Here is a 15,123-nt window from a genome sequence, read left to right as displayed (position 1 = left end):
TCAGTTCAGGTAGAAAAGTGCTAGCTAAACTTTTCGGCACTGAAGCTTTCCCTCTCGGACTCCGGAGCCTAAACGGATGGTTGGGCGGATCTGCACCCAACCGAAATGTTAATTATTCTGCCAAAAACTTATTCGCACTCACCGGAAAAAGATTCTGGACCGGAAGCGGGAAGTTACCGTTTTCGTCTGCAAATGACACCTTTCGTATTTTCTCTTCTAGAATAATTGAAACGTGGCACGTGTCTGGGATCTTCACATCACAAAAACTGGACAAACTATGCAACTTTTTTTATGATTTGTTGTATAATCGTTTACTTTAGTGTCATATTAACTTGTAAAGCGTTTAGTAACCAGCTCTGTCTCGCAATATACGCCGATATCGGAATCGATCCTTACGCCCGTAAGCTTTTGCCGGTATCCAGCGTGATGGAATCGGAAGCGGTTCCAGGGGTACCTGCACACCACAGTACATGATGTTGATCAGCAAAGCATCGTACCACGACAGAGTGTTCCTCTGTCCCAGCTCCCCTTCCCAAGGCACTTTGGCACGCATCGTGTCCAGCTCAGTTGGTCGTTTCGAAAACGCATCCTTACGATAGTGCATGATGCTGCCAAGATCGTACGGTACGTTGAAGGTGGTTGTACTTCTTGGATCAACAAGATCGAAGTTACCCTGCAAAGCTAGAAAGGTAGTTATGAAAATCGTGGAATATTCAGTAATCCAATTTAGCACACATCTCACTCACATTCATCCGGTAGCATGTTGCCGTAAAGGATCGTAACGTAACGATCGCGATCGAGCCGATTATGTTCGTGATAGAAACCAAGCGTATGCATCAATTCATGTACAGGTGTTGTTAGGGAGTTGGCACATCCCGGTTGAAGATTGACAACGGTTCGTTCAACACCTCGCCCCACATCACTCCAACAGCCGGCGTCAGAGTTGTCGATTGAGACGTAAGCAACATCCAGTGCGGGATCATTCGTACGTCGTCGTCGAAACCGAACACAGGTGTAACGTTCAAATTCTCTCATAGCTCCATTGATGAACTCTAATTCAGACGAGTCTGTGGTGATGAGGAAGAAAATACTTGCTAAATAGACTTTTCAATCAACTCGCGTGTCCTATCAGAACGCACTAAAGCTTCCATCGATCGAGTAGACAACAGTCGCATTTGGCCAACGGTACGCCGCATCCGGAGGGCCCGCCAGTGCATTCTGATAGCGAGGCCTTGGAAGTCTCATATCTCCACCAACAAGATTTCCCAACTCCCAGGGCTCCAATTCCGCCATTCGATCATGATTACGAACAAGCGAATCTGTTACGAAGTTACAACAAAAATTGTTTAATAGAACAAAATAGTGTACGGCCGTTCGATCCTACCTACGGATGTATCGATCACACGGTATAGAGTGGTTCCAAAGATAGAAAGATCTATTGGTATCAACTCGCAGGTAACCAACCATGCCAGTCTCGCCGCAATCCAACACCTAAACAATGTTCTCATTCTTACGCATCAACCGAAACTGATCAAACAAAATTGTTCTGTGCGAGCTAACCCAGCGGATGTTTTGACGAATTTAACTACAAACGCAATTCATTCATTTAAACGCAGTAAAGAAACTGTATTGCTAGTACGTCATGGTCTGTTAGTCGGTCGCGTTGGCCTATCGTGTTCATACCCCAAGGATGTCTTGTTACCATGGTAGGTAACCGACCCGGTGCGACACTATACATATCCGGTGTGTAGTGCATAATACTTTCAAAGTCGTACGGCAAAGGAAATGTGAGCTCGGTCCAAGGATGAACAATTTCATAATTGTACAGGGCCACCGGATGAGCTAGTATGTTGTCGTACAAAACGCACAGATAGTGATCGCGATCGGGTCGAGTATGTTGGTGCAGGAAGCCGATCACGTGCAGTAACTCGTGCAGAATCGTACCAGACCGATGGGTGCACTGTTGCGGAAGGTTCATGTACTAAAAGAACTTAGAAAAAGGATTATGATCTTTACCACGGTTTTTTAAATATGTGATCTGACATTACCGTTGGACCGCGTGGTTGGCGACCCGTATCTGCCCAACAACCTGTTTCGAGTTTGTTCGTTATGAAAAGATAGTGATTTTCGGAGGTTCGTTCTTTAAATTGCAAACAAGTACGGGTAGTCAACAATGCCATTGCTCCTCGTATGTTTGATAATTGAATGTCCTCTAGGGGTTTATATAAAAATTTTAGTTACTGTTCCGGTTAAGCAGATTATTATTTCGTACCGAAATCTCCATCAAAAATGTACGGTATCGTCGCATTCGGCCATCGGTACTTCTTGGGCAGAACGTGTTCCACTACATTGCCATATTGTCGTCCGTGCTTTGCACAATCTTCGATAATATATTTACCCATCTCTTTGGTGAACATAAGCAACAGACCTACAACAATCAACAAACTATGCACCATCTCCATGCAAAAGCATACCAACAACTGGCGACTGATCAAAAGCTTTCTTAGTAATATCGGGAAATAAAAGCAACAAGAGTAACTGTCACGACTGTCATCACAAAGAAGACTGCAGCGGGAAAGAAACAAGCACTCAAGTAAACTGCCCCATACACAGACTCAGTACAAGCTGGTGATGACGCTTTGCAGTTTGAATTTGTCCAGTTTGGTTTTGTTCTTCATTAAATAATTTCCATACAAACAACCAGTCATATGTAAGTGTGTGTGTGTGTGTTTTGTGTTACTTTCTTTTGCAGAATACTTTTTTCTCTCTTATTTTTCCATTTCCATTTGTTTTTGTGTTGTTACATTCTCACAATAATAAACACATTTCTAGCGTTTCTCTGTTACATCGCCATGCTTTTAAGAGCAAAACAAAGTTTGATGGGCAACAAGGTATATAGGGGAGGATGGGAACCGTTCTAATTTGGTTACTTAAATTACAAACAATTGTTTATGTTCGAAGGATCGTACAACCCTTCACTAAGCGCGCAAAATATTGCCCCCAAAAAAATGACAAAAACGAGCGATGGGTATCGCTGCATTACATTATCTGTTGCATTAGGTTGCTGCTTAAATGGTAGTTTATGTTTTGCCTCGCTTTTTATTTCTTTTGTAAACCATCTACGTAAGCTAACGTTGTTTTCTATTGAATTTTCGTATTTCTTATCGGTTGAAAATTCTTTTTTTTACATCGAACATTCTCGTCCTCGGCTGATTGTGGTGTGTTTCGGTGACTGGGCGCATTTTTTTTTCTTCTACTGAAACAATAAATAAAGCGGCATCAAAGTTTGAAGTGAAAAAAAAAAGCAAACAAAATCCTAAATCTACCTCATTTGTGAATGAGGGAACAAAATTCGAAACCCTACAGAGGTATTTTACAAACAAGGTTGGTTCCCTTTCGTGGTGTCCGGTGCTGAACCGCCTAAACTTAACTACTAACGATTGTGTTGCTGTTGTAAAACCGAACCGTACCATTTGTTGTTTAAATGAGTTGGATCCGAAGTTTATAAAATGTTCAACTATGTATTTTATGTTTTATGTTTTCTGTTTTTTTTTTTTTTGCTGCTTTCAGGCCGTAGAACGTTTTATCATCAGTTTAACTTGCGATCTGTTTCTGTTGTCGAATCCGTATCCGTTTTACCCTTTTGAACCTCACCCTATTCACTTTATTGTAATGCAATGTATATTATCTGTCTTAAGTGTAATTAAATGTAAGGGGCATTTTTGTTTCCTTGTTTAAAATAGTATCATATTTTCAATACATCTCATTCATCAACATCTCATCCATTTACCAGCTAGTTATCTTAGTATTTCAAAGGGTGTTTAAGAGTACATTGATATTGTATTAGTATTATTAATATTATAATTATTATTATTTCCTTATTTAAGTTACTTGTTAGCGATTAAATATTACTAAATATGAGTTTCTGTTTGTTTTTTTTTTCTTTTCTTTTGACAGCAAATCGTTATTATCTCTGCTCATTCATCCTCTGCACTACACACTATGCTACTTCAAGCATATTATCTCATATCAGTTAAAACAAAAAAACACCCACTCACGTGAAAACCAAGTGGTGAAAATGGTGGTAGCTGTCATGAAGTCGTGAAGTAAAAGTGCCATTCCGTATGATGTACTGTTCAAAAATCCCACCATGTAATGTTTCCGTTGATTTCTATGCACATTTCTTCGCAAACGCTGTGTGTGTGTGTTTTGAATATCTCTTTGCTAGTCGGAAATCTTAAAATATGCTTTCGATGCTACCAGAATCTTTTGCCACGGAGGCCTCCCAATATCGTGAATTACCACTGGGGAGTTTTTTTTTTTTAAATCCACAAACTAGAACCCCATTCGGAGAGTTATTGTACACCCCCTCTTTCTGTGATTTGAAAATTATGCGGGGTAAGTTACTTGTCGTTCGCTTTTCGCATCGAACCTTCATGTGCATCTTCAACCCTTACCACTACTGACCGGAAAGCTAGGCATCAATTCACACACTTCTCGCCTGCATCATCACCGGATCGGGCGCTTTTATTCGCTGCTTCTCGCTAGTTTGTGAATTATTCGGTACACTAACGGTGCATTACGCACTTTGTTAAAGTTAATAAGGCAATGTCAAAAACGAAAATTGTGTTTCTCTCGTTTCCTAACTCTCATTAAACGGTTTTCTTAGATTCATTCGTTTCACATTTTGTGACAATTGTGTATATAGATATATATTTGTGTATGTTGTTTTGCTTGTGTTAAGTTTCCATCTCTCTCTATATATGTGTATATGCTTAAGTAACATTAGATTATACATGTATATATTATCAAGTGTGTGAGTTTTATATGTTTGAAAGGTATGCGCCTTTGTCATTCGTGAGCTGTGTACAGAGTTCATGTTTCATTCATTTCTTTTATTTGCATGTTTTTTTTTCCTTCTGATTTCATGTTTTGCATCACGGTTTCTTTCGCGTCGTTTTGCGCTTACTAAAAACATAAATACTTTGGAAAATAAAATGAAAATAAACAACTTTTCGATAGTTAAAGTCCAAATGCTTCTTTCCGGAGTCTTTGCATGCACGTGTTTTTCATAAGTGTATTTGTGGATGGGAGCGTCCCATTTTTTCTCCCAAATTTGATTTCGTTCCCCAATTTTGTTTGGAGTAGCCTTCCCGAGTGACTTCTTAGCGTAGTAAACAATAGCGCTTGTATAAATGTATAACTTACTCAGATACTGTGTGCCCAGCCGTTCGGCAGCTGTGTCCACTTCAATAGACGCTCAGTTCGATTCGCGAGCGACTAGGCGCGGAAAAACGCTGCACTGCAATACACGCACACCGGCACAGAGATAAAGATTTGTTTAAAAACGATCGCTTACAGCTAGAGTAACGGGGGAAAAAGTTTGTTACTAGGTAAAGGAAATGATCCTCAAAACAGCTCCACAACCCGAGCACGGAGCACGACTCCTTACGAACGTAGTAAAACGGATCTCACCAATCCAGCTCTATCTCAGCTAATGAGCCGAGGGGCCACTGCCGGCGAAAGGTCCGCACATTAGCAACTATTGACAAAGTGTATTACATGTAGCACTGGAAAAATATATCTCTCTGCTTATAACTCTATAACGCTTGCCCACTGACCACCGTCGGCCATGTCCTTAACCACTTCTAGCAACTAGCAACTAGTATGTTCAGAACGGTTCCTCCTAGCATCACTCACCACTCGCGAACCAATTGTTTTTATCGTCTTAGTACACTAAACATTCTGTTCCTGCCACGTGTGGACAGCGGAGAAAAATGTGAGACATCGGTTCGAATAGCGGAACCCGGACAAAACGCTCAACGAAATGAAACAAATGCTTACTACGCGGGACACGATCTAGTCCGGAACTAATCCACACAGCCTTGCGCACACAGATTTGTCTCTAAATTTGCCCCTAAACGAATGTGTTCTATATCACCCTGTGGCGTACTACGTTTTTTAGCATTATTATTCGAACATTATGTTCCAAAAAAAAAAAAAAGGGCATCAACAAACAACATAAAAGCAAGGGCAAGGGAGAGAGCCTATCTCCAATGCGTATTTGTTTTCTCGGGTTCTTGCTGCCAAATAAGGTACTTCAGTTAAATATTTTCACCCCAAAAACGACCTCGCACTAGTATCTTTATCTGTGTAGAGCAGCTTCAGTAATCGTAATCTTGTTTTAATTATATCAATGAGCATAACCAGTATCGGAAAGCGAAAACCTAGTGGTCCAACAACATCCCTCTCCACTCCAAAACCAAACGATCCACCCTTTGGTTTGGCTCGCGATCGAAAACTAATCGAGATAGTATTTAGTACTTCATCAGCAGTGTCACACCGCTTCTTGTGCTATCGATTTTTGTCTCTTAACAACGGGATGTAAAATTTATTTACCACTAGAGTTTTAGTATTGTTTTACCTTCGTTTCGGTGTTTTCTAACTTACATAAACATCTTTTCTTTTCTTTTGCTGGGGGAGTTTATCAGTTTTGGGGGGGAATTAATTCAACAAGTTTTACAGTTCCTTCTCGCCCTTTCGCACTTTTTCTAATGTGTTTTTTTTTTTTATGCGTGTGTAAGTGTTTGGTTGCCTTATTTAGTGTTATTGATTATTAGTTTTGTTTTGCTCGCTTTGTCTTCTTTTATTTTTGCCCTACTCTCCTTACTTATTACGGTTTGCTTAAATTCAAAATTGATATTAACCAGTCTTTTCAATTTCAACTTACATGTTTACCATTTGTCGCTTTGTGTGTGTATTTTTTGCTTTGTTTGTTTTTGCTTCTCCGTTTGTGTTACGCTTACCGCACGCTAGAATCATTTCAGTTATAGGTTTTCTTGTTTTTGTTTGGTTTGGTTTCGGCTATTTTGCTTGTTTGCTTAGTACTGTTAAATGTTACTTTTTAAGTCGTGGCGGTTTCTTACGTTGTATTATGCATTCGTGGCCTTACTCCAAACATCATTGGTCGCTACCCCAAACCCCTCGCACAAAAACACAATATTGTATCATGCAGTTATTTTCGGTGATGTTTGCTATATGAATTCCTAGTATTCTTAACCAATGTAGAGAGCGTTACAGCTTATGGTTTAGTTTGTGTAACTGCTACCGATATCGTCCATTTGCTTCAGAATTCCGGAAAGAAGCCATTGGAACAGAATTGCCATCGATTGTGAAACAAATAGCAGAGCTTGAGAAAAACACACTATATGCGCTCCACCAATACCTAAAAACAGAAGGAAAAAAGTACAAAATGAAATATATAATTATAAAATAAAATAAAAAACAACCATTACATTACGCAGGGCTACAAAAAGAATACAAAACCAAAATCTTTTGCGAATCAATTATTAAATGAATACATTTATTAAGTCCGGTTATTCAAATACAAAAAAAAATCGTAAAAGAAAAATTATAGCATGTTCCGTTAAAAGGATCAGAAGAAATAAGGTAAAAAAAGTGAAAAACGAAAACGCAAAAATATATGCCCCTCGTCAACAGTGATCAGAACAATAAGGATGCAAATTTCTCTTCGGTATTTTTCCTTGTTTAGCCATGTTTTTATGCCCCATGTTTCGTAACGCTTTAAATTAACTTGTTAAAATCAAAGATTTGTCATACCCGGTATAAGGCGACGTGTGTGTGTGTGTGTGTGGCTGTATGCCTGTGTGATTCAATTTGATTACCATTTTGATGTACAAATCGTTCATAATGTTTCGTAATAAAAGATACCCTCAAAAAAATTATGTTGAATTTTTCTCTGTTGCTTCTGGTGAATAGATCCTCTTAAGGGAGAGCTGTGTGTTCTTCCCATTTTGGCAGTTATTACGAGTGATTTGTACGACTTTTAAAAAAGCCTCGCTAATCGAAAACGTAAAAAAGGGGAAGGCCAGCAGAACACTGTATAAATTTTGTTTGGTTGGCGATTTGAAATTGTACAATTGGATTGTGTAAAGAAGCACGTAAATCAAAAACAAATCACACGCACCTCCCTATGAGTAATCTGATACTGGTAAACAAAACTAAAATAAAAAATTTAAAAAAATACAAAATGAAAATAAAATCGCACATCGTGGGCACACTGGTGCGAAATGCCATACAGTGAAATAAAAAAAAACAATAATACAAAACAAAACCATCGAGCAGCATGTATACGTGTAGAAGTAGTAGTAGTATGCTTGAATTATAAATGATGTATATTTATGCAATAATGGGACAATGAAAAGGTAGCAAATTACAAAGTAAAAGACGTGAAACTAAAGAACAAAAATAGGTAAAGAAAATATTCATAAAGCGAAACATAAAATTATCATATATACGTCAACTGTAGCGCACACTAAGAATAACGAACTCTTCTTGTTTCCTCATAGGATCTTCTTATAGGGTAGCAGACGCACGCACACACACGCACTCTTTCTTGCTTGCGGTTGTTATCTATCTTTCTTGTTTGTTTTTACCTAAAAAAAACCTCTCAGTTCAGTTGTTCACAACACTGTTACATATTTTTAAAACAACACATGAAAACAATTATGATACGAGCTATAATAAAGACTGTCCAAAAACATTACTTTAAAAAAAGTGAAACTAGTTCCACGGGCGCACAACAGCGGTTTAATTCCTTTTTTGGGGGTGAGTGTAAAGTGGGGATCGGAAGGTAGGGGGGGTTGGTACAGGAAAGGTAGCTTTTTTTTAAACAAAGAACAATACGGTTAACTTCTAAACTATTCCATTTTGTTTGCAACACTACTTAAAAGGAGGAGAAGGAGGCCTAGAGGAGAATCTATATATGTAGGTAGAGAATAACATTTTAAATAAACACACATACACGCACACCGAAAGGACACGTAAGTAAAAGAAAAGCACAGTTAAACAAATACCTAACACTCAACTTATCGCACTTCGTATGTATTATATAGAGGAAAGGAATAGTGGGATGATTTAAAGGTGCGGTATTCGATACCGATTCCATTTTTTTTTTTTTTTTTTTTTTTGATGAGGAAGGGTGGCCAACACAACAGGGAAAATTCACGTTTCTTTTCTTAGACTTTTAACGCGCGCACGGCACATACTCAAACCTTTCCACTTTTCCTATTTCCTTTAACTTTGCTACTAAATTATTGTGTTTAAAGTTACTGCTTCCTGTGGTTGCTGTTACTGTTCTTCTCTCTTCTTAACTGTTACTGGCTATTTAGCATACTAAAACAGAGCTTCCGCTTTTTTATTGTTGCTCCCCTCTCTTAAAAATTCATTGCCTTAACTCATTTCAACTTAAGCTTCTCTTGGTGCTGCTGCTGTTGCCGCTACTGCTGGTTTCATACGTTTCTACTTACAAAACAAAAAAAAACTATTTTACTTCCATTTGTTGCTCTACTATTTTAAGGCGTTTTGTAGATTTTTTGTGTCATTTTGAACAATTGCTTGTGTTTCGTTTTACGCTTTTAAGAAGTAGTATTTAACAGACACACGCTAATATCACTCTCATCATCTGATCTCATTCTCTCGTCCCTTACACACTTCTGGTACACACGCTACACCTATTAGTGGATAGTAGTAGTAACAGTTTAGCACTATTTTAGTTTGATTTTGTTTTTGCGTATCGTTCACTAAATCTGATTTTTAAAAATGATCAACTCTCGCTTACGGATATAGCCACCACAGGAAAACAAAAATAAAAAAATTAAATCACGGCGACCTACAACAAATCTTACATAAAATCTGTGCTTGTGCATAGTTGATTAATGCCAACAAGCGTAACTTACAAAGCAATAAATTCATCATACAGTTCCGATAGTTTTTTTTTTCCTACAAGTTATGTGTGTCTTGCCTACAAGTAGCGCACCACTGCTTCCTTATCAATTCTTATCGGTTCCTAGGAACGATAGCATCACGAAAGTAAACGTCCTTAACCGGTTAGCGGAGCCCTGCCCTGTCTTGGTGTGTGCGATTTTCTGCTTTGCTTTCTAGCATCATTAACACGTGCGTCTAAGTCTAATAAAATAATCGTGAACCTTCTCTCTTTCGATCGCACAGACAGTTTTTCCCTTACGAATTATTTCTACACGTCTCGCCTTCTTTCTGGTGGTTTCTGGTTGATTTTTTTTCTCTCTCTCTCTCTCTCTCTTTCTAAAAAAGTTACACAATATCAGTTCTCGTTCTTAAAACGTGTACCTTAATTCATATTAGTGTGTAATGTGCTCTCCTTTTTAAGAGTAGTCCTTTCTTCTTTAAAAAAAAGATGTTTAATTTTTGTTTGTATTTTTACGCTTCCCTTAGATGGTAGATGTAGTGTGTGTTTTTTCTCTTTTTGCTAGCTTTAAAAATTGATACACTATCACTTAATCGAAACAGGGTTGAGGAGGGTAGGGATATGATTGAAAGGAACTATATAAGTAAGGGCCGGGAAAATAGAACGTTTCACAAAATCTTTGTAAATCCGCCAACTAAGGCACTACTTAGGCGAATTTGTATTTGAAAACTCCCTTTGTAGTGATCGTTAAGGCAAATTTGTCAATAGGGAATGCTGCTCTAGAGCAATCCTGCTCACTTTCTCTGAGCACAAAGTAACTACATTACGGTTTTAGCGGAGGGCGGGACAGAATGTTAGGGGATTGGTGATGGTGGGAAATGTCCCAAATGTACAAAGTAGTAATATTAGTATGCACAAACGCAGCAGCACCTGCGCGCAAAATTTATATAAAAAAAACGAACAAGAAAACAAATTAAAACAGAAAAATACTATCTTCTTATGCATCGAGTTGTTACACCAAATAATGTTTTCATTATCATTAATAAAAAGCGGTCTACTGTTCAGTTCCTTTCCCTGATGGGCGTATGCGCGTTTATGTGTGCTTGCTCCCTCTGTTTTATCCTTTCTCTCTAGAATTAGCGCTTGAAATTAATGGCTATTACATATACTTTTCCTCACTTATGTATTCAACTTTCCAGACGGGTGTTTTTGTTTAACCATCTCCTTAATCATTATTAAACTTTGACAATGGGTGACATTTGGCAGGGAGATATAGATAGGACAGTCCGGACAGGCTCTGGTGTTTCACAACATCACCACATCAATTTTCCAGCCTTTAAAAGTATTGTTACATGTAACTATCGATTTTACTTGCAAAGTTAGGAAGCTAGCATTTTAAAAATCTTGAACCCGAAATTAGAAGATGGTTATTCTTGCACGGCATTCTTTTCGGGCTAATCGGCCCTGATCATATCTAGCTTGTCATATAAAAACTTCACGCTCTATATATCTAATTTAATCCAGTCGTACGCTGTTCAGACAACCGTGTCCCCCTGTGCGCATTCTATCCATGCCCATGCGAAAGCATTCTACAATTATTCAATCGCGCCGATAAAGACCAACGATCGATGTCCTTTTACAAAATACAAATCTCGTGGAAGCTCTGTATAGTAATAGTACTAGTAGTAGGGCGCTACAGTGCGTGTGTGTGTTTCATTTGTTGCTTGCGTTTAGGCAAACCATGGGGAGGGATGATTAAAAAAAAAGAAACGCAGAAAAAGCTATCATTATTATAGTAGAATAATTAAAGTAAATAACCTTTTCTTTATGGTACGAATGTAAGAAAATAAAAAGTTAAAAAAAGAAAATTAAAACACTACAAACGAATGGAAAGAAAACAGGTTGCAAAACATTTCACCGTACGATTTCATATTCGTTTTGATAAACCATGATTATATAAAAAAAACAAAGCTACTACTTTCTCTCCTCTTTTTCGCTTCTTCATCCTATTACTTCTAGCTGTTTGTTGTCCAAACTAATGATACACTGTTGTTTCTTCCATAAGTGCCCCGCGTTGGGGGCGGACCCACCACCATCTTCTGTTTTTTTGTTTGACGTTCTTCCTCTGTAACTTTTCTTTTACGTTTTTCCTCGTGTTTCACAACAAGAGGATCCATTTTCTAATTCCTTTTGCTGTCTCACATACACACGAACGCACACACACACCCACACGCACGCAAACATTTTTACACATTTACCGAAAAGAAAAGCTTTCTTCCCTGCACACATTTCTTCATTTTGTGTTTCGTGGTGATAATTAGCTTTAAACAAAACAAAGAAAGGGTTTCGCAATCCAAATAATTCAACGACAAATTTGCACACATTCAATTACGCGCGTTTTGACGTTCGTCTGGTGTTTCTATTTCGAAAGAAAAAAAAATGGTAATTTAAAACTCTCCGCAACTAACTAGCTTACTGTTGGCTTACAGCTTACACACACAATCGAAAATTTAAAAGAATTAAAAGCAAAACTACTGAGTAATTTAATACATATTCCGTTACTGTTTCCACCGGAAAAATAAAGGAAACATCCTACAATGCAAACATGACTATAACAACGTTCTCCACTTTTGGCGGTTTTAGTGTGTTCTCCATTACAGTATTGCGTATCTCATACAGCTATCCCCACACACACAGACACATTACACATTACTTTTATCTAGCTTTGTTTAGTCGCCTAATCTTCTAATGCGTCGTTTATGTATGTGTGCGCGTGTATGTGTGCATGCACGTGTGTATGTTTTTTTTTCTATATCTTGTTTGTTAATATTTTACCGTTCCCTTACTCCAATCGCTTTCTTTGTAAACTACTTAAACATGAATTTGTGTTTCATTTAGCTTTGCTTCCTTATTCTCTCTCCCGGTTGCTATTTAAAGTCGGCAAAAGAAAATTAATTACTTAATAACTTTACTCTTTATACGCGTTTCTCGTTTATCCTTCCTTTTTTCACGGCATCATTTTGTGGGGAGGATATTTCTGAACATTTATAGGTATATATATAATGGATGTTTGTTTTTTTTCTCTCTCTCTCTCTATCTTCTGTATAGTACTAGGAGTTACTCTTATAATCTTTGCTAAGCATCCATATGTGTGTGTGGTTTGTGTCGTGTTATCTTATACGAATCCCTCATCATGTTTATATCTGCTGTTGTGTATTGTTTACCTTGCTTTCTTTGTTATATGTATATATATGTATATAATTATTTATAATGTAGCGTTTGCGTTTTACTCCTCCATTTTTGTGTTCATAGTATTTTCTCTTCTATTTTACTTTTCGTTTTGTTTCCTTGTTCGCTCTCATGATGTGAATGAATTACGAATACAAATACGATTTATCTCCTTGCTGGTGGTGTTGGTGGTTGATGACTGTGTGAGTAATGCGACAGTAGTAATTTGTAAAACCCAAAACCATCGGAATTCCTTCCTTTACCATTGTCAACAACTTTACTTCCGTTTAAATTCCGAAGGAGTTCCACCTGTTGCTGTTCTTAAGTTTCGTAAGTATGTGTGTGTGTGTGTGTGTGTGTTTGAGTGAGTGTACTGCTAATGTTTCATTTCCATTCGATTCGTGTAAAAATATGCAAAAAAATTATCTGTTCCTATCTCCTATAATCCAATTCAACGCCACACGCGGTTCCCATTATCCATCGTCCCCATCCGTCCGCTTTAGAACGCTTGGTAGGGCGGTTGGGAGGTAGCATCGCTACCAGCACCATACACCGAACGTGGCCGATTGTTGTACGTGTTCTGATCGTTCTGGTAATAGTTGTACCCGGTTACCGCAGCAGCGGCAGCCGCCGCAGCAGCTGCACCGCCACCGTACGCAGCCGAACCACCCCCATACTCCGAACCTGGTTTCGATGGTCCACCGCTGTTAGGGCCGGCCGATGCACCCGGTCCGGCCGTTGGGCCCGACTGTGGGCGCGAGTACATGTCCGCGGTAGAGCCCGTAGCCGAACCAGCCGTATTCGGTGGCATGTTCCACGAATTCCAGTTGCCAGAACCGTAACCACCGGCACTACCGGCGCCCGAGTTGTTGTACATGTCGTACGCACCGTATCCCTGCGTTTGCTGCGGGGTCGCACTGTAGTTACCCCACTGCTGCGGTGGTGGAGGTCCTCCCCAGCTCTGGTACGCGTTAGCAGCACCGGCCGCACCGGCCCCGTACCCAGCGTAACCCTGCTGCGGCTGAGACGTACCCCAGCTCTGGTAGCCCTGGATCATGTTGGACTGCATGTTGATCGGCGGTCCACCCATCTGCCCGTTGCCCATCGGCGGTGCCTGCGGCGAGCCCCACTGGTACGAGTCCGTGTTCATGCTGTTGCTATTGTTCTGGTTACCGTCGCGCGGTTCCGCCTTCTTCACCTCCACCTGCTTACCACTGATGTGCACGAAATGGTCCGCGGTGGCCCGTTCAACCGCACCCTCGCTCTCGAACGAAAGGAACCCGAAACCGCGCGATTTCTTCTTTTCCTGATCGTACATGATTACCACCTCCATCACGTTGCCGTAGCGGCAGAAGAACGTGCGCAGATCCGTTTCGGTGATGTTGGGCGGCAATCCACCGAGAAACACCTTCGGATACCCGCCCGTACGCTTCGGCTTGTGCTGCGAGCGCGGATTACATGGTTTCGGATCGATCGTCCGACCGTCCAGCGTATGCGGCCCGTTTTCGAGCGCCCGCTCCACGTTTTCCGGATCGGCAAAGGTCACGAACCCGAAGCCACGCGAACGGCCCGTCTCGTTGTTCTTCATCACCACGCAGTCGATGACCTCGCCGTACCGGCTGAAGTAGCGCTGCAGGTTCTCGTGGCTCGTCTCCCAGGACAGTCCGCCGACGAACAGCTTGCCCTTCTCGTGATCCTCAAGTTCGGCCGGCATCATCTTTTTCGATGGATGCATTTTCCTGCCCCCGGCGCCGCTACTGCTAACCTCACTGTTGCGATACCGCGCGCCCCGGTGCGGATGGTGGTGGTGGTGGTGGTGATACGCGTCGTTTCCTGAGGGATGCGTCGTGATGACTGCTGCGGATGTTGACGGTGCACTCTGGAGTAGGGGTTGGTGAGTGTGTGTGCGTGTGTTTCTATGGGACACTGCAATTTTCCCGCTACGAACCCGCTCACGAGAAAGATGCGGTACGATGTTTATTCACTTACTACACGGTGTCCAGGGGGTTCCGTGTTGTAATCGAAGCAGGATGATGATAATCGGCGCGTTTTCACCCGACACAGCCATAAATATGTTTTCCGTCCGGACAGCACACCAAGCAATGGATGGCAGGAAAGGAGGACGAATCGACGAATGTGTCGACACAGTA

At 40.3% G+C, this 15,123-nt stretch overlaps 3 protein-coding genes across 3 annotated transcripts; all 3 read right to left on the bottom strand.

Moving 5' to 3' along the window:
• Positions 1-343: 343 nt before the first annotated feature.
• Positions 344-1,508, bottom strand: LOC126558651 (hatching enzyme 1.2-like). The gene is made up of 4 exons (XM_050214703.1): positions 1,385-1,508; positions 1,140-1,319; positions 747-1,067; positions 344-681 (listed from the first exon to the last, which is right to left on the bottom strand). Exons 1-4 carry the CDS (start codon positions 1,506-1,508, stop codon positions 344-346), a joined length of 963 nt encoding a protein of 320 aa, XP_050070660.1.
• A 98-nt stretch (positions 1,509-1,606) lies between these two features.
• Positions 1,607-2,456, bottom strand: LOC126558978 (high choriolytic enzyme 1-like). Its single transcript, XM_050215070.1, has 3 exons — positions 2,273-2,456; positions 2,049-2,212; positions 1,607-1,981 (listed from the first exon to the last, which is right to left on the bottom strand). Exons 1-3 carry the CDS (start codon positions 2,454-2,456, stop codon positions 1,607-1,609), a joined length of 723 nt encoding a protein of 240 aa, XP_050071027.1.
• Positions 2,457-13,462: 11,006 nt separating this feature from the next.
• LOC126558170 (heterogeneous nuclear ribonucleoprotein 27C) lies at positions 13,463-14,848 on the bottom strand. Its single transcript, XM_050214135.1, has one exon. It carries the CDS (start codon positions 14,706-14,708, stop codon positions 13,473-13,475), a length of 1,236 nt encoding a protein of 411 aa, XP_050070092.1. The 5' UTR covers positions 14,709-14,848; the 3' UTR covers positions 13,463-13,472.
• Positions 14,849-15,123: the final 275 nt, after the last annotated feature.

This window comes from Anopheles maculipalpis, chromosome 2RL (genome assembly GCF_943734695.1).
Source record: "Anopheles maculipalpis chromosome 2RL, idAnoMacuDA_375_x, whole genome shotgun sequence".
NCBI classification, from domain to species: domain Eukaryota; kingdom Metazoa; phylum Arthropoda; class Insecta; order Diptera; family Culicidae; genus Anopheles; species Anopheles maculipalpis.
Note: the sequence above shows the minus strand (reverse complement) of the source record. Positions and strands in the feature narration are given on the sequence as shown.